General features: G+C 35.1%; 1 protein-coding gene across 2 annotated transcripts; it reads right to left on the reverse strand.

Annotated features, from left to right (window-relative positions):
• Positions 1–6,540: 6,540 nt before the first annotated feature.
• LOC110446630 lies at positions 6,541–20,941 on the reverse strand. 2 transcript variants are annotated; one of them, XM_021491884.1, is made up of 3 exons: positions 20,857–20,941; positions 17,156–17,251; positions 6,541–13,231 (listed from the first exon to the last, which is right to left on the reverse strand). In XM_021491884.1, exon 3 carries the CDS (start codon positions 13,183–13,185, stop codon positions 12,073–12,075), a length of 1,113 nt encoding a protein of 370 aa, XP_021347559.1. In that variant the 5' UTR covers positions 13,186–13,231; positions 17,156–17,251; positions 20,857–20,941; the 3' UTR covers positions 6,541–12,072. The 2 variants fall into 2 exon arrangements, with proteins under 2 accessions (XP_021347559.1, XP_021347558.1); XM_021491883.1 differs by lacking the exon at positions 20,857–20,941 and adding an exon at positions 20,014–20,047.
• Positions 20,942–21,176: the final 235 nt, after the last annotated feature.

Raw genomic sequence — 21,176 nt, forward strand, 5'->3', positions numbered from 1 at the left:
ATATTTGTATCCGTTGCTAGTTCTATAGAATGCTCTATCAATATTTGTATCCGTTGCTAGTTCTATAGAATGCTCTATCAATATTTGTATCCGTTGCTAGTTCTATAGAATGTTCTATAAGGTTCTATGATTCAATACTAGAGTTTGGAGGTCTATAGAAGGTATCAATGGGGATATTTTGAGTATTTATGTTTAAATGAAGCCAAATACATTCCAGATTCGTAAGCTCTAAATCTGTTCTTCACTGAACATGTATATTCCTATTTACATATACAAAAAAATGGTTCATGGAATTTATCTAAAAACAGATCATCAGAAATTTCTGTGACAGAATTTTGCCATGTTTCAGAAATTGAAATAAAATCAAAGTGTCCAAGCTCAGTCATGATGAGTTCTTTTTATGTAATAGGCTTTGTACATTATAATGAACCATTGACACATATTATCATTATCATTATTAGTAATGCTTTACGGCCCATCAACACCGGATAGTTCATTAGGGCCAACAAATGGTCGACAAAAACAAATGCTATTTGGCCAGTAGGTACCTGGGATGGAGTGCTATACAGTTTCCTCATTAAAATGACCTTGACCTACTTTCAAGGTCATTGGGGTTAAATATGTTAAAAACTTCAAACAACAATATCCTAAGAACCATTTGGACTACTGTCATGATACTTGGGTATGTTATGTAGACCATCAGTGCAAATCTTTTTCTCAATTGCAGTAATGATGTCAAAGGTCAACTTTAAGTGCAAGTTGGGGGTCAAAGGTCAACATGAGTCAAAGGCTTTAACAATCTTCTTTTCAATTTCCATAAGGCTCAGGGTCATGATATTTGGCCAGTAGGTACCTTGGATAAAGAGTTATACATTTTCCTCACTAAAATGACCTTGACCTACTTCCAAGGTCACTGGTGTCAATTATGTTAAAAACTTCAAACAACAATATCCTAAGAACCATTTGGACTAGAGTCATGATACTTGGGTATGATATGTAGACCAGCTGTGTGAATTGTTTTCTTTATTACAGTAATGAGGTCAAATGTCAACTTTAAGTGCAAGTCGGGAGTCAAAGGTCAATATGAGTTAAAAGCTTTAACATTAAAATTTCAAATTTCAAACAACAATATCTTCAGAACCGTTTAAGAGATGTTAAAATGTCTTGTGTTCTAGTTACCAAATTTGGTCTTAAGTTACCTATATGTCAGTTGCATGTAACAAAAGAAACAGGTGAGCGATACAGGCCCTCTGGGCCTCTTGTTTTAAAATACCTTTTAGAATTGTACACAAAAAAAGTCTTGGCTATGAAAGAACATCAACCTTCCATTCATTTTGTCACTGAAGTTGACTGAACCTGAAGTAACTTCTTGGTACAATTGTACAAAGCCTGCTTAGCTTAGCGACAACTTTATCGAAATTTTTTAAACAAATATATTTTCAAAAAGATTGAAATTTGGAGCTAAATTTGCATGCATAAGGAATCAAAGTTATCATAGAAAGAAAATTTAACACCGTAATTCTTTTAAATATTTAGATTGCTCTCGAAAATCAGATTATGGAGCACGTCTGTAAATCCAACAGCGTGAAGCATGTACAGAACAGACCCGGATCTGGGATAAATTGATAACCTGTAGAAGATAATGGTTAAAGTGGAACATTGAGTATTGTACTGAAGTCCATACGCCCTCGTATAGATAACAGTGGTAATTTACCCAGCTAGTTATTGATAGCTACCCACACTGGCTTTTAATGGCACGAACAACAAACAGGCCAGCATTAAATCCATAAACACATTCCAATCCCTACACAAAAATAGCATGATAAGGTGACCTTCCGTAAAAGTTGTCACATTAAGTTACAGTCAAAGGACATAATATTCCAGTGAAAGGATTGCTCCACTTCTTAGACAGAAGTACATGTACCAAGATAACCAAAAAATGTTTAATGTTAAAACCAAAATACATTTATAGATGCTATCTACTGTATGCACTGCAGATAGACATTTGGTCAATAATGACACATCTTTACTGTAATTTACAGGCTCTTAGGAACACTTGCTGCAGTGTATGTTCTTTTCAACACTTTCTGTAGTTTATGCTCTTTTGAAAACTTGCTGCAATTTATGTCAATATGAACACTTGCTGTAGTTTATGCTCTTATGAACACTTCCTGCAGTTTATTTTCTTATGAATGCTTTCTGTAGTTTATATTACTATGAACATATACTATTGTTAATGTTCTTATGAACACTTGATTCAGTTTATGTTTTTGCGAGCGCTTAAATAAGGCAATGCTCAATTTTCATTTTCCGCTAGCCCCTGGGAGGCTTCAATTGATAATTGCCACGAGTTTGATAATATTATATCCAGGTTGACGTACGACCGAACGAGGCAAGTATTATATTGTTCGGACGTTAATTGATATGTAGTTCCATTAAATTAATTGGCTTGAGGATATTATTTCGAACAATACATTTCTTGTTCGCTTACAATTCTCTCACAATAAGACGGAATATGGATTGGCGTATATGGGTGCTTACGACACACACCTAACACAATTTTTTTATTTTAAGGATCTCCGACCCACTACATGAAATAAGAAATTCCATTGTTGTTTAGTGTACATGAAGTAACCCTTTACAATTGTATTTTCTCGTACCTATAACAGAGTTGTCCCACGTCATAACCCATGCTAGATTGTTCTATCTCGTCCGATCTGTCTGATACCTTTACGTGATATTTCCTACACTACGATGTATTCATCTACGCGGTAACGGCTTGAACTTGTCATTCTGCATTATAAATATTCTGTTTTGTCGTTAAATGTATTATTTTGAAAATGTTGGATATTTGATGTTGTAGAAAAAAATATATTCTACATTGTGAAATACGTTTTTTTCTTTGTGAGGACGGACTAGCTTATTGTCTTTTGCAAAATTTAATAGATTTTTTTTCTGGCTAAAAGGTGCGCGAAAAAAAGATACATGTTACTGAGCAAGATCGGGTTATCGCAGTCTCAGGCTAAGAATATGTAACATCCCAACCTCGGCTTGCGTCTCGGTTGGGATTATGTTACAGAGTCTTAGCCCTCGACTGCGATAACCCGATCTCGCTCAGTTACAAGTAAAATATATTATTAATCTCTTTTAAGATACAATTGTAACAAGAGAGGGCTAAGGTGTAAGAGGTAGCCGAGCTTCTTAGTTTGATAGGATGTAAGGGGTTATAGCGACTGATGATAGGAAGTAGTTCAGGGGCCATAGTGACTGGTGCTTGGAGGTCAGCGGTTATAGCGTCTGATGATAGGAAGTAGTTCAGGGGCCATAGTGACTGGTGCTTGGAGGTCAGCGGGCTTTGAATTTGACATATTCTCTGATAACATGTCATGGTAAAAAGTTAGCCCCGATCAAGATCTACCAGAAGTATGAAGCGTTCAAGCAGTACAACGAAAGTTATGGTCGTTCGAAAAACGTTTTAAAAAACTTTTTTTTTATATCTGTGACCTTGACCTTTGATATTACGATCATGAATTTGTTCGTGTACCATGTACACGTTGTCCCCTTTCACGTACTGAAATATGAATGTTAGATCTTTATTCGATCTTGAGACAGAGTCTACACAAGATCTTTGGAAATAAGAATAAGAATAAGAATGGCGCCCCAGAGCTACGCTAACAATATCTAATATCCCAGCAGTTCTATGCACTTTCGCTGCTAGAAATAATTTACTCATTAATATTTTTTTCCGTTTTCATAAATGCTAACTTTGGGAAATATGGGCATTTTTCCGCCTTAGCTCTTTTCAATTAATGACTGATCATGTAATCAACTGATATGAATGAAATCATAGATACATTTAATAAATACAAAGCGGGGCGAATATTACATGTCCATCGACAAATGCGCTGACACCACAGCTGCGTGTGCCATTGTTACGTCACATTTGAATTTACACATGTGTGTCACTCGTGATCACACTGGTCAGCTACCATCACCGATGTTATTTATGTGTAAATCGATAGTGCAGTTCCGCACGATTTTACCCTCAGAATTGCATTTTTAGGCCTACTTTTGCATTTTGTCATGTGTTGTATAGTGCACTGATGTGTTTTGTTCTAACAGATACAATCAGACTAGACAGGTATCTGTCAAGTTCATGGTGCCTGTATGATACGTTCATCGTTGTATTTCGTTCTCGGGAACTCTGAAAGCAGTTTAAGATGACTTACTGTTTTCATCGCCGTATTCTTGTTCTCATTTTTTTCCAATAAATTGGTCAATGTTTATATCCATAGCAAACCTTGACTATTTGACGACACTTCTGATTATGATGCTTACATAGTAGCGTAACTAGTAAAACCACGTGTCTTTGTTTCTGTTTATGGGTACACACACTTGTAGCAGACGACGTAAGTTTTTGACATTGGGAGTTGCTCCCCTTAGTTTTTGTATTACTACGCGATGCGATTAACCCATATAAGAAAGACTAAGCAAGCAACGATATCTTACATGACCGGATATGAGAGAAAATGGAGGACTGGTATTCATTACGACTAACAAGCCCGTGCAAGATGTTCCTGTATATAGCCTCAAGGTAATCTGTCCGAGAGTCGATTGTAAAGGCAAAAGGTTATGTCACAGGTCATTATGATCGTCTTGACAAGCTTTTCGATATGTGTAACAATCTTGACTTCAACTTGTATGTTCACAAATAAGGTAAAACACTTTTAAAATATACAATTTATTGTTGTATATATACATAAATATTTACATTCTGTGTTGCATTTGCCTATATGTCGTAAGTAAACAAAATTGCAGTATATGAAACTATATACTACAATTTACAGTGATACAAGGTAAACAAACATGGCCGGCCGATACTTTCGGTATCAATAGGCCTATAGTCGGAAAACATTCTGGATTCGTTAGCATTTAGGTCATTGCAAAAAAATAAAGCAACTTGACAAATTATGACAATATACATTTATTATAAGATTTGTAGGTACCATTAAATATTTGTAAGCGCCATTCTAGATACGAAATTACCAAGTTTGACAACGTCATCACACAGGGGATCGGTTTCGAGATTTTGAGTTATGCATAACATCAGTGAATAACCACAACACTAAAATTCAGCATTTCTAAAAGCTTGTAAAAGTCGAGAGTATCGACAAGGTTTTAGAATGTGTATACATACCTTTTTAAGTGTTGTGGCTTTTCAGTGATGTCATCCATTACAAAAAATCTCGAAACCGAGCACCTGTGAACGTCGTCTGCTAGCGATGCTAATCTGACCGATTAGACATGGAATCTATTTCAATCGAAATGTCCTTGGAATCGTTATCACCTACTGAAAGGACCACTTTAATTAAACATTTCCGAGTAAATATGCTTCTGAAAATAACGTAATATTCCAGTCGAAGGAAACATAAGCGTTTCCGAGGAAACAATCAAGTCTGTTCAGCGCCGCATCACTTCAAAATACATGTAATCTATCAATGCGCGAAAAACAGCTTTAATTTTAAACAAGTAGAAGTTATGCAGTTATTATCAATTTTTCAACATAAACACACTCATATGAAATAAATAATAAAGTTAAGTTTTTGTTCAAACCATTTTATGTGCGTGTGGTTTTCAATGACACGAGGGACTATATTATTTCTTCTGGAAATGTCGGCTGTTCCGGGATTTGAACTTACTGACCTCACTGATATGATAAGCGGGAAATTCAAACGAATTTTTGCTTCATTTACTATACAAAACAAACTATATACATATAAATGTAAATATAAGCATTGAACTGTTACCAGATGCAGTATACAGTCGATATGAATGCAATTTGGGTGACAGATGAATAGAATTCGCCCGTAAAATGTCACCCAAATTGCATTCAAATCGACTGTATACTGCATCTGGGTAACAGTTCAATGCTTAAATGTATACATAAAATGAAACCAAATTATTACAACTTTTGAATTATATAATATGAACTCTCTACCAAATTTACAGAAAATACATAATGTACATTATTAAATGATACAGAATGAACACTCCTGTAAGATTCAAAAAAGCAAATTAACACTACGGAATACAACAAAAATAACACTGTAATGATACAAAATAAAACTGAATTATAAAAATTGGAAAATTAACATTACTGAATTAAAAGAAATTAAAATGAACTCTAACAAATTTACATAAAATATAAAATGAACATTACTAAATTATACAAGTTATCAAATTTAATATTACTGAATAATACGAAATGATATGTACAAAGTAAATTCCATTATAACAGTTCTATGTATGTATTAGATAATCAATATTAGATATAGCCAGTCAATGCATGTGCTCGCTAATCTAGTGTGAAAGATATCCACTATCATTGTCAAATATACAGAATTTATTTTATAATTTGGTAATGTCCGTTTTATTTTATTTTGGTTAACACAAAGCCAGTACAACATATTACATGATCATTTATATCATTTCAATAGTAATTGTTAAACAATACAGTTTCTTTCTACCATTACTTTTTTTTCTTTTTCTTGTTTCAGGTAATTGCTAATTAGTTAAATAACTGTTCAAATGGGCGCCATTTTTCAGTTACTTCGTGAACTTGTTTTGATCTGTCTATTTTGTAAGCTAAATATTCAATTTTTCGATGGTGTTTTAAAAATATTAAGACACCTTCTATTGACGGTAGACTAGACTTACATTTACAGATATATATGAAACGTCTTATTATCAAAAAGCCGAAATTTAGCAATGTGTTATTGTTTTCGCCGGAGTAACTTAAGATGGCGTCCTTTGTACTTATTTCAATTTCTATATTACATTTTACATGTAGTAAGTCTGAAAAAGTTCTCCAAATAGTGCACACATGAATACATTGTCATAAAAGATGATACATATCTTCATCTTCATAGTTACAGAAAGTACATTTTTAATCATCTTTTATACCAAATTTAAACAGAAGCGTATTTGTCCATAGTATTCTGTGATAGATTTTAAACTGAACATTTTGTAAAATGACATCATGAGTGCAACTCCTTGGTATCGAGTAAATAAATTTCCAGTTAATATCTAAATTTGTAATGTCTTGAGACCATTTTTCCATTACTTTTTGGTTTTTAGTTAAAATTGTAGAAACTAATTTTGAATAAAATGTATTGATGGGTTTCGTCAACGTTCTTATAAGCGTGATATTTTCTTTATCTCTAGTATTATTACTGCCCCGATTACGAATTGACCTTTTCCACGACCCTGGGATGGCTGTAATAACACCATAAAAACGGATTCTGTTCATGTCCGGAAAATTAAAGTTTTCTTGAAATTTTCGAAAGGTCATAATGTTGCCATCGTTTTCAAATAAATCTGATACCTTATTTATACCCCGTTCTTGCAATGTTATTATCTATTTTTATATTGTGATTAAACCAAATTGGCTGCATTTTCATGTCCTAAAATTACGTACCCCAAGCTAAAAACACATCTCTCCAGAAGCCGTTGAAGTTTTCAACAATTTTTGTCATATCTTTTTTAACATTAGAGAGAATGTTTAAGTTTCCATATTTTTTTAATTGATCTAACAGAAGTAGTTTCCAGGGAGATGTATTTTAAGGATCGAGAAATTTCTTTATCCAAGTAAATTTTAAAGCTTTAATAAAACTTTCTATGTCTATCATTTTCATTCCACCGTTTTCGTAACTATTTTTTAACGTAGTTCTCTTAGTTTGTCTTTTTTATCATTCCATATAAAATTAAAACAGATATGTTCTATTTGTTGAACAATATGGTACGGTGGATTTGGTAAAACTGTAAATAATTGCACGAGAATAGGGATAGCAAGTGACTTAACAACGGTTATTTTTCCAGCTATGGTAAGATTTATAAGCGACCAGTTTTTCAGAATACGAGTAACTTCCGCTATTTATCATAATAATTAACAAAAGTTGTATCAGTTTTACTAAGGTCGTACTTGATACCAAGGAGTTTAAATTTTCCGGTAAAATTCCATTTTAATTTTCTTTCAGCACATATTTTTTCGTGGCTACCCTTTTTCCTACCTTGCCATATTGCCTCCGTTTTATCGTAGTTTGCTCTAAGACCAGAACATTTGCCAAATGCATCTAAAATATCTAAAGTTGTTTTCAATACAGTATCATCATCTTCAAGACTAATAGTAAAATCGTCCGCCTACTGACTCGCAAGAATTTCTGTTTCACCTATTTTAATGCCATTAATATCTGGAGAAAATTTTAATGTAGCACTTAGTATTTCTACTACCATGATAAACAAATATGGCGACAGAGGGTCACCCTGACGCACACCTCTTTTGATCGGGAAAAAAATTCAGCAAAATCCGTTATTTATTAAAATTGCTACCAAAACCAAAGAAGTCTAAAGTTTTATCGAGAAAATCCCATTCCACCGTATCAAAGGCCTTTTCAAAATCAATTAAAAGTAATATTCCAGATATATCTTTCTAATCTGTTTTCTCGATTAAATCATAAATAATTCTTGTGCATTCGCCTATGTATCTTCCTTTAAGAAAACCCTTTTGTGTGTCGCTGATGATGTTATTTAAATCTGATTTTAATCTGTTTGCCAATACACTGGTAATAATTTTATAATCTACATTCAGTAGCGAAATTGGGCGCCTGTTCTTTAAAAAATCTTTTGCTTTGTTTGGTTTTGGTAAGCAGGTTATTACTCCCTGTTTTTGAGTAATGGATAATTGTTTATTTTCGAAACTATAAGTAATTGAATTAATAAGAAAACGTTTTAAATTTTTCCAAAAAAAATTCAACTGTAAAGCCATCCAGACCCGGAGATTTAGAGTTCTTCATTTTAAAGAGAGCTTTTGCACATTCTGATTCAGTGACTTCACTTTCACAAAGATCTTTTTCTTTGTCTGAAAGTTTATTAATAAATGGATTATCATTACAAAAAAAAGTATTCTTTTGAATACCAGTTATATTTGGATTAATGGAGTTATAGAGGTTTTTGTAAAACAATCTCTGTTCTTCTAAGATTCTTTTAATATTAGTAATTTGGGAACCGTCATTGCCAACTAATTTTGGAATCAGTATTTCGGTATAATTTCTTTGTTCTAAATGACAACAATATTTTGTGCACTTTTCCCCTTCCATATTCCACCTAGCCTTTGCTCTGATCATCAGTCCCCGTATTCGTTCTTCCTAGAAATTATATAGTTCCAATTCTTTTGCTTCCAGAATATTTAAGGTTTCTTGATTTTCAAAAATCAACGGGTCGGTTTGTAATTTCAAAATTTCTGATTCCAATTTCTTTGTCTTATTTTTCCAACTTGCATATGCTATAGTTTTTCCCCTTATAGTCAATTTGATAACTTCCCACAGGAGTTGATCATTTACTGAAAAACTTGCATTGTCAAAATTGTTATCTATTATTTCACCGATTGCATAATCATTAAGAACTTTGTTTATTACACTTTTAACATTTTCAATATAATTCCTATAATGCAGCAATGCATTGTTGAATTTCCACGTTCCAAAAGGGAAAAGCTTGAACGAAACTATATTTACACGATGTACTGTGAAACGTCCTCATCCCACTTTTATCTCATTTTTATTTCATCTACGATCAGTTAAACACTGTGAGAAAAACGCACACTTACTGCACGTTCAGTTTTGTAGCTTTGACGTTAGCGTTTAGAAGATTCAAATGATACATCTTAACTATATCTTAAGACTACGTGGCATGAAAGCGTTCCACAGTACTTGGCCTCAAAGATGTCTTTTACCCTATTTATATAGCATACAGCCCGACAAACGCAGCTACACCCAAACCATAACAAGCAAAAGCAAAACAAACAAAAACTGTTTGTGTAAATTATCAGGGTGTATCTACGTTTGCGTTGAGTGTGTTAACACATTGACCGGACATAATGCATCAATATATGATCATATAACACAATTTACATTAACGACCGTTTCTTTGCGAGAAATATTTTGAGAATGTATTTTTAGTAGTTACGTGTATACACTAACAGAGAGCCATGAGCATGTGCGCTTTATACATCCCCGACTTACCTGTACACAGGTAATCAGCATATCTCGAGTCACACCATGGGCGCTTGCTCGTAGGAATATATCATTAGAGCATGTTATGAAATAGATACATGTGATATGAAACACCTTTTATCTCCGTTATCATTTGTCGTGATCACGCTTCACTTCAATACCGTGAATTACAAACCATTAACCATTGTTTAGTGTTATGAAAAAAAAGTTACCGAAACATTATTTTTGCCTCAAATGCAAGGGCCCGATTGTAAAAAGTGCTTAGCGACATGAATTTGCCAATCGGAATGCAATCTAAGATAATTGAAATAGAAGGTGTTTAACATAGACATAGACAAGTTTATTTCATACATTTTGCCACACAAAGTTTGTTACAATTTAAGTCCATACATATTTTCTCGGTCCCCATATCTACCTCTTTTTAACCAGCTTCAGGAATGGCGCTTCTTTCAAGTAGATAAGTTTATATTTTGACCGTTCCTCTTGTCTCATCTGCCTCCGTTCTCCAAGAAGTTCATATCGCAGATTGGCAAGAGAAAATGGAAGATCCGGAACGACAGCAAAACCTGACTTGGGCTCAAGTACCGACAATGCTTGGTTGAGGACGAAATCTCGGTCCATAAGTGACAGGAATCTAACAATAATGTTCCGCTTGCCTATGGGGCCATTAGGTAACCTGTGTACCGCTTGAAACAACATCTGTGCTACGACGTCATCGTGTATTTTAAGGGAATTCTTAAAGAAGTTCCTAATAGCTACAAGAGAGTACATTGGCTTCTCCTTAACTTCACCCTCTGACAATGTGTAGTTGATGTTGTATAGCTTATCTCCACCTAGTTTAGAACTTTTGGAACATTTAGAATCAGACATCTAAATGTACACAATTATTAGAGTTTTTTTTAATAATTCAATATCTATATTACATTATAGAGACAGGGGCAAGTCTAAGTGTGTATCTAATAATATCTCATTTTTTTCGCATCCGGTTTACACACACACTTACCTCAATCCATTTTGTATTATTATACTTATTATCGTAAGGAAACTCCCTGTAGGCCCTACTTTTAAACAAGTAATCTTAGTTGCAATGCAATTATTCAAAATAAGTGATTCGATCCGGAAACTAAATGTGTCGTGTTAATGTTTGTTGTTTACTTACTGTATGATAATGGCGGTCTACATGTGTTCGGAATTAGATGCTCTGTGTTTCTGGACGTGTTTACGTTTCCTGATGTATTGTGTGGATGTGCATTGAAGAATGTATGTAAGTAACAGAAAGTGTTGTAATGTTTATTTATAATCAACGTGTCGTATATGTCACGGCATGTTGCTGAATTGTTTTGTGAGGTTGGTTACTCAGTGTAAGCACCCACGTGTTTCACCTTCCAGGGTATACGTAGCAGCATTTACCATTTTAATTCGTATCAGGTTGATTATTTAACTTTGTTATCACTATTTCTCATTATTTCGTTTTTTTCTTTTCTTTTTTTCTTTTAGAAATAAATAAAGATGTCCTCTAAGTTCTACCCCATCAGTATAGAACGCTAAATTAACATATATTCAAATACTTGTACCTATCCCTCAATTATTTAAAGACAGGTACAATTAATTGAAGAAAGATCAAATTCAATTGAAGACGGATACAATTAATTGAAGATAGACTGAATTGTCATATTTGAACCTATCTTTGATTGAAATTGTACATATCTTCAATTATTTGAAGATCGGTGCACTTATTTGAATTTATGTTAATTTGGTGTTCCTTACATCAGTGCAGTTTCCCCATACATATTTTGTATATGACCAAGCTTGCGTTTGTACCTTTAACTTCCACAAAAAGAAAGAAAAAGAATTGTACGTATTACATGCATGACATATGTAATAACTAATTGTCATGCATAATGTTTGAAATGAGATCGCGGATCTATGCATTTGTCACAGTTATTAATTAGGGGTTAACGGTCAGTACAATCCGACACGTCACAAAGTTGATTTGGGTGCCTGATCACCCCTTCTTGATCGTCGGTGGCGATTTATTTATTGTACCTTGGGTTCCTCGTTTAACTGTGTGTACAGGTTTGAGATCAAATTGTACAAGTCTCCTCTTCTCACGAAAAAGTCGAGTAGTCAAGATTCCCATCATAGTTTGGTCAAATCTATGACAATCATGAACTTTACGCTTTCCTGGACAGTGTAAGTCAGCATTACTGTTCTGGTACGTCATACAGTTCCAAGAGAGAGCACACAAAACAAGCGGTTTCATAAAGTACTCCATAGTAAACCTATTTCTGCTGATAACAAATGTAGTGGCTTCAGCTTCGGGAAAATTAAACATACACGGCGTTTCGTTGAGGAATTTAAATGTAATTTCAGATGTTCTTTGCATAACTGCACCACCTCCGGGAAAAAACTGTAATCCCCTTTGTCTTGCAAGCCGGAACAACATATCTAATGGTTTTCCAATAAATCTTATTGAAGCGTCCATCCAAAGGACGAAATCATGATCCTTCAACACTGTCTGGATAATAATTGGTTTCCATGTGTACGCCTTTAGGTTAGCAACATGTTTAGGGTATTTTCCGAAATCGAAAGTTTGCATTTCACATTTACAATATTCTTTCATCTCACTATGTTGTTGCGCGGACAGACCAATGTCAAAATAAATCATCTTCAAATCTGGATGGACACCTAATAATCGATGGTAGTTATTAATCATGGCTATCGATTCCTTGTAATGATTGCTTGAAGCGGCTGTCACAAAGGTGGGATATTTTGCTGGTTGAGTCAATGGTGTAGAAAGTCTATCAACACCACTTTGGTCGAGCGACAAATCTTGGAGATACTTGGACGAGACGTTAAACTTATAGCTCGCCACAATATCCATATTTTCTATAAATGTCGTGTTTTTGGTGTTGCAGGTTACCCCTGGATATGATTTTTGCAACAACTTTACATGCGAATTTTGAAAGATTGACTCATAATATTCAGACCAATTGATTTTGTGTTGATAATCCGACAAGAGTGATTTTGTAGATGTGAGTTCTTTGATAAAGTATAATGTTAAAATGGTTACCAGGAGGACAGTTAACACGTAATACTTCTGCCACTTCTGCGACATCTCGAGACCGGTTTGTTCAGCAAGGATGACAAGGACTGTACAGGATCTGAAAACAATATATATATATATATATATATTTTAAACAAAATAATGCGTCTGTTTAGTCATTCTATGGTAGCAGTGTACAGTAGAGGGTTGTGGCCATGGGTGATATTTTTGTTAAATGGCTAACCCCTGTATAATGATATGTAAAAAAAATATAAAAATAAAACTGTACTAAAATTGGTATTAGCATGATGAAGTGGGCTATGTGAGCTTCACATTTGTAAATAAGAAAGATTTTTTTGGTTCGAGAATAAAATTTTGGCCATAATCCGAAAGGGTGCGTACACATGAAAAGCTAGCTTTACAGGAGGTAAAATTTTGACAACAGCACACGACGCAAAATTGCAAAAAATCAAGTTTTACAACTTTACTGGGACCCAGATAATTCTGCAACCAGGAAGGTAATCTTTAATTTCAGACAGAGCTTAGGAAAAAAAATATTAGTTGTGGGGGTCAAATTTTGGGTTAAAAATAGCAATTTTTGGCATTTTTTGGTAATTTTTGATGTGGTAACCATGGTTTTCACACAAGTGACATACATAGAAAAAAGAGGTTTATACACTTTTCAGTACTTTATATGTATTGTAAATGTAATGCAGTTTACAAATATATATACATGTATACATGTGTTGTGTAGGGTAAATCCGCTGTGTTTACATTTCCTCGACATATGCCTTGTTTATCAGAGTAGGGCCATTTCTACTGTATACTGCTACCTATGCAACTGATGTTGTTACCAATCGCTTTCAGTAGGAATTAAAGAGAGAGAGAGAGCGAGAGAGAGAGAGAGAGAGAGAGAGAGNGAGAGAGAGAGAGAGAGAGAGAGAGAGAGAGAGAGAGAGAGAGTTTGTGAATGCATATGCATCTGTGTTTGAGGGGTAAGAGGATAAATAAGAATTAAGAATTTGCTCTTGTGTCTCAAACTTGTTTACAATAAGTGTTAATGCTTTCTATTTGGTTTGGTTTTATTTTGGTTTAATATTGTTTAACGTCCTATCAACAGCTAAGGTCATTAAAGGACGTGCCTCCATGCGTATTCCGTATGTGTGCCGGATACAGGGAACAATGTATGTTGGTGTATTGACCTCCTTGCGATAGGGCAGAGCTGATAACGACTTTATAGTCCTATCTCACTAAAATACCATGCCGCATGCACCCAGCGCAGCATTCCGCCCAGTTACATTATACTGACAACGGATAAACCAATTGTTGCCACTCACCACAAAACTTGTTGAGATAGATAACGAATGTGTACCTAAACCGACAGGGGTACGAAGTGCTTTTCGTATAAACCCCTTCATTTGAACAGAAAGACACCCCTGCATGTCGGGGATCGGGAAAAGAATACATGATGTGTTGAAGTCCTTGCGATAGGGCAGAGCTGATAACGACTTTATAGTCCTATCTCACTTAAATACCATGCCGCAGGCACCCAGCGCAGCATTCCGCCCAGTTACATTATACTGACAACGGGTGAACCAGTTGTTGTCACTCACCAAAAAACTTGTTGAGATAGCTAACGAATGTGTACCTAAACCGACAGGGATACAAAGTTGCAAAACCGCTCTGAGGCAATTGACAAACAACACTACACAGCCATCGGAACAACCACATTGTATAGAATGCGTCAAACGAAAGCTCGACGAGCACTAGAACAATTTTGATTGAAATTCCTTCATTGGTACAAAAAGGGAAGGAATTTTAATGTTTTCCTCAGTTTAAGATTTAAATCCCTTCATTTGAACAGAAAGACACCTCTGCAGATCGGGGATCGAGAAAAGAATACATCTGCTGTTACCCACTGCAAGTATCGTAAGAAAGGACTGATGTTGGGGATTGTCTTTTGTGACCTCCTTTTCGGGACACAAAAGCGACCAAACTAAATCTGCTGCACCCATTGAAATATTTGGGATTTTTATATTTCTCTCTGCTTCTAACTACCTTTTATTCCTTTTGGCTTTAATGTTGATTGGTCGCCCAGGTGAGGAAGGCAATGGGTTCTGTCCCCATACCGGGACCTACAAAAGTCCTTAAAATGATAGTTTGTATTCCCTGCTTAACGTTCAGCATGTAGGGTAATGGCAACAACTGGTTCACCCGTTGTTTTTAGAATGTGCCCGGGCGGAATGCTGTGCAGGATGACTTCGTCAGTGTACTTTAGTGAGATATCACTAAATTCGGCATTATATCCCAATTATCACAAGGAGACAAAATACCAACATACCCTGTCTCCAGCACATATACACGCACGCATGCATGCACAACACACATGGAAGCACGTCCTTGAATTATCTTGGTTGTTAAAAGGGCAGAAAAAGAAGTCCCCAATTCTGCAGGGGTTCCCCACATAAGTTTGCTCTTGCGATACATGCATTTGATAACAGCAGGTGTAAATATTTTCTCGATCCCCGACCCGCAGGACTGCGGATATAAATATGCAATTAAGAAATATTCAACTTGCAAATTATTTACTACAATCGTACATAGCGTCTGCAATGAAGCATTAAAGCCGACGTCTTCAAGGAAATGTATCACATGCATTGTAACGTGTCCGTTTCTTTTGAAACTCTAGTCTATGACTTTAAGTTTAAGCTCATTTATATACCTAGGTCCTGTAGAGCTAAGTTTCTCTATTTTAGCTGTCAAGAGGCATGCCGGCTTCAAACCATGATTGCTGTGGCTTTGAGAAACTTCTAATATCATAGTAAAAGGCTCCGATAACACCTTTAAATGGAATACAAATGTAAACCCACCGGTCGTATGATATGGATAAATAAATAAACTTAACAAAAACTGTCTTCGTAAAATTGTGCGGTGTTATAACAAAATAAACAAGACAACTAAATCATTTACTATATGTTATTACCAAACAATATAGCTAATAACTTTAATATTTGAAGTTCAAAACCAGTGACAACTGTCTAGATTCATAAATACATACCTTGCAAAGACTACAAAATGACTTTTTTGTAGGTTTAGTGGCATATTTGAGTGTCACAACGTCAAGAAGTTGACAACCGGAAGTTTACAAGTAAAACCGTAAACCGTACACAAACAGGGAAATATATCAAAAGAATACATTTTTCAAACGTTAAATACCTGAACTTTCAGTTATCTAAAAATCTGTCACCAGTTCCTTTTTAAATACCTTCAGTGGCCCAGTAGATAGGAACTACAAACGTATGAGACACTTGCTGATTAGCTGATTTAGTTTTGTGAATCCTTTAAGGAAAACTTAACATTTTAACATGTTAAAATGAAGTAAATTGTTGAAAGTATATACATTACCGAGTAAAATGGTAAAGTTTGGTGGAAGTAAAAGAATAAGTTATAAAGAAAAACCAAGTTATAGCCCCTGATGTACAAACAATTCTCATTTCACTTACTTAACATTAGTCTCAAGCACACCAATTTACCACACACTCAGCAATTTCATATTTTGCACACACATTTATAACCCATACCACTCACATATTTTTGAAAAAAAATCTTGGTAACTCTGTTTGTAATTTTTACAGTATCTTAAGTAATTAAATGCTTAATTTTAGTAAATTTGTTAGAATTTTGACAATTCAACACACTTAAAATTCACACAAAACTCCAAAATTCATCACAAAACATGAGTCATAAAAGGTCATCAGATATCCATCTTAACTGACCAGTTATCTATTATACAGACTTACATATAGCACTTTTTGCCGGCACTTTACAGGGAGAATATTGGGAATAGGGAAGATGTAATGCTATAAACAGCTAATTATCTGAGTAAACACAACAAAAACACATTCTATCAATAAACAAGATGTTGGTCAAGGTCTATATTATAACAGGAAAAACAAAAATCTACAAGTCACTAAAAAAATGGAATTTAAGCTGGATTTAGCCAAAAAACCTATATGTGACACATACACATACAGATACTCACATGTGCAACTTTTGTAATAGCTTGTTCTGTGGTGCTGAGGAGCTATTTGCTGTCCATTGTGGTGCACGGTATAACAGTTATGAAGAAAGAACCAACCTATGACAAAAAAAAACAACCCCATAAGTCTCAACATAAAACATTTTTAAATCTGGGGAGGCTGAATATGAAACTATGACAGCACAACTTCATGCAGAAACCATCATACACATGGAATGAGCAAATTTATATTTAACAATAAAATGGTGCTAAATGCTAAATTGTGCTTTAAAATGTTTGAATAATGTGCTATGTAACTTGTGCTAAAATATGTGGTGTACTTTTACACATGGGTGTATGCTGAAACAGGTTAAGTTTCATATTATTTCAAAAAAAAAATGAGTTATTTAACTTGAGTTTAGTCATTGCTGTCTTTTAAACACAGAAATAAATATAATTTGAATGAGAGAAGTGGCCTAAGAATGGCTGAGCAGAGGTGGTTGGACAGGGAGGGAGAAAGGGGGGGGGGGGAGGATTGTGCAGGACAGCACATAATATTTTTGTTCTATGAAGATTCAGGTGCTAAAAGCTAGTACACAGATCATTATACACATTTTGGGGTAGACCTAGTACGGAGCGTGGAAACAGAGACCTAGACAACTAAATACAGGGGTCACTTCAAAACAATTTGTATATGGAACGAAGCGTATAGGGTATGTCAGAGTGTGTACACACGCATGCACGTATCTACAGGTAAGCGAACAGGTAACATCATATGGAGACAAGGATAAGAAAGTATGTAACCGGTAACCACAGTCGCTATAGTCTTTTTCGTGGCTCGATGCGGCAGGTATGTGACCGTGGTAATTGATATTTTAATATAATCGTTAAGGAATCTCACCCCGGACGTCTGTTGTATTTTTCTCACGCCGATCGAGTTAAAAGAAATTCCCCGAGCCAAAATATCCATTTGGAAGAAGTTTGTATTTTACCAGAGTGACAGGGATCACATATACATTTGTGGATTAAATTTATTATCCACAAACTTCTTAGGACACGATATTTCCATATTACCAAAGAAATGTTTAACGCTTACACGGTGTCTTTTTATAATAGCGTTAAGCTGAAGGTACTTGTTCCTCACATTTTTGTCACATCATTCCTATGCATTTTTGTATAGAGGTGGTTGGACAAAAGGACGTTTATCAGCATCCCTTCGTGGCAGAGTAACGTTTACGAATGTTCCTTCGCAACAGTAACATGATGGCGACGAAGCGACCTTTATTATTCTGTCATCTGTTTAAACACTAGATAAGCTACACTATTAGCCATAAAAAAGAGTGGTTTTCTGTATTGACATATGTTCTTGTTTATTCTCCTGAAAAATAACAACAGAAGAAAAGTAGAAATGTATTCAGTTTTCTGCTATTTTCGACTTAGTTTCAATCGAAAGCTTTCATGGAACTTTCTCCATGCAACACAACCAAATTATCTAAATATGGCGGTGGGGTGGCGCGTTTGGTGGGAAATTTTATGCTATTCTTAGAAGACTGTTCAGGGGATCATTTCAGGGGAGTGAATTTTCGGATTTCTATACTACTGCGATCAACTCTAGCATGCACCGAGTCTTTGTGTTCAGTAAAAACGATAATTAAAAAAAGAATCTAGAAAAAGAACCAAGTAATGTGAGATCAGCAAAGAGAAGTTTATCAGTTGTACATGTAATGAAAATCAGGGGATGTTACTGTAGGTAAGCATCTTCGCTAGCCGAGTGTTCGCTTCGTATACACTCCACTTACCCTTGGCGGATATAGCCGTGTTTTAATAATTCCCTCCAATGCCACCTAGCGGATATACCGAGTTATTGCTCTTCTCCCAGTTTTTTTTTAACCAATCAGAGTGACCGTTACATACAACTCCATCGGCGTGTTGACAAAAGCACGTGTATGTCGAGGCGGAGTATAAATGACAGAGCAATATGTAAACAATCCAAAGGCAGCACACATATTTTCCCAGGTCATCAATTACATGTGGAACGAAGGCAAGGATTTTCACCAACTGATTTAAAACTCCAGAACTTTCCCCAAAGATCGTGCGCCTATTTTTTGGGGGCAAAACACTCTGACATAAACGAAAACGTGCTTCCGTAAAGGGCATCGCCATTACTGTTTTTCTTTTGTCGACAGTGCTATATGTAAGAGACGTGATTTCATTGCATGCGAGTGACTGGCACCGCACGAAAATTTGAAGGCTCGGTAAACACGGCTATATCCGCCAAGGGTAAGTGGAGTGTATACTAAGCGAACACTTGGCTAGCGAAGATGGTAGGTAAGGAACACTAAAAGATCGTTCTTTAGTGTTTCGTCGCAAGCAGGGGACAGGAATCCTTAAAACAGATGAAATGGAAAACAATTTTGAGATGTTCCCTGATTTTACTAGTTTCGGTGTCTGTCTCTAACTCCGTGGTAGGTTTGCCTCAAAATGAGAAATGTCTAGTGAAACACATGCAGATCAATTATTTCAGTAAATTGAACACAACCATAATTAAAAACCTGAGTATTAGGGTCAGTCCAACTTGCTGGCTTTAGCACAGAGCCATTTTTAGCCCAGATTTAACCCAATTATTAAGTTTTATCAAGTTATATATATATTCACATACTGACCAAAATGTGCTAAGACTAAATAACAGTGGCTGTCTTTAAAAAAAGTGTCTGGAAACACTAAAAATGTGTGAGAGGTCAGGTTGAGAACATGCCTATTTCCCTTAAACGACTCGCACAACTAAATCATTTACTATATGCAATTACCAAACATTTTAGCTAATAACTTTAATACTTGAAGTTCAAAACCAGCGACAACTGTCTAGATTCATAAATACATACCTTGCAAAGGCTACAAAAAGTGGACAACCGGGAGTTTACAAGCAAAACTGGTGACCCAAAACAGAAACGCCCCCAGACATTTTGCCCCTATGCAAATCCGCACACAAACATGAAAATATATCAAAAGTATACATTTTTCAAACGTTAAATACATGAACCATTCATTTATCTAAATCTATTACCAGTTCCTTATTAAAATCCTTCAGTGGCACAGTAATTAGCCGGAACTTATTTCAGATAGGAACTACAAACGCCGATTGGCTGATTTAGTTGTGTGATTTCTTATAAAGTAAATATTATAGCACTTTTCCATCTCATCATTACATTCAGATTTTACAGTTTATATCTATAATCGTCCAAAAAGGTACGTAAAACACTTTTAATTTACAATAATTGAAACATGTATATCTCATTTACAATACCACCAAACATTATCAAATGGCATGTTATATAAAAATTCATATATCACTCAGTCACCATGTCTTTTTCTTTTTCATAAAATGCTGACATATATATTTCTAGGGAACTTCATCATGATTATATATAGGGTGGTTGGGTATGGCAATTTCCGTTTTTATTTAACGTCTCCACAGCAAGTAAAACTCGATTATGGCCCGCATAACCTAGGTGGGTAAATGACCTTGAGATAATGCCATTTTGTAGCAATCATTGTGGTCGCAGAGGACATTTACACGTTATAATGCCGGTGAACTATTGTTGATAAAGATCAGCCTTATTGCCTCATTATTGACAAAATTATCGACGCTATTTACCATTCCAATAACTAATGTCCAGTTTATATATTGTATATCGAAATTGCATATCTAAAGTACACCAACATACCCTGTCTCCGGCACACATCCACACATCCACACTAACATAACACACATGGAAGCACGTCCTTAAATGACTTTAGCTGTTGAAATCTGGGTGACTATAGCACCATTCTGGGGTCTTATTGAACCTAAAAATATACGTAGATTATCGTTGACTGATAAACAAACATACGGTATTAAATAATAAGGTTGCTTGCATTTCAGGACAGTCGTGGATGAGTAAGGGGTGTCCAATCGGTAAAATTTTGGTAACCCGTTACTCGAATAATCAAACAATATATAAACACACTACTATATGTTTAGCAAATGTTCTCTTTAAACATATAT

This window comes from Mizuhopecten yessoensis, unplaced genomic scaffold, assembly GCF_002113885.1.
Source record: "Mizuhopecten yessoensis strain PY_sf001 unplaced genomic scaffold, ASM211388v2 scaffold2891, whole genome shotgun sequence".
Lineage (NCBI taxonomy): Eukaryota > Metazoa > Mollusca > Bivalvia > Pectinida > Pectinidae > Mizuhopecten > Mizuhopecten yessoensis.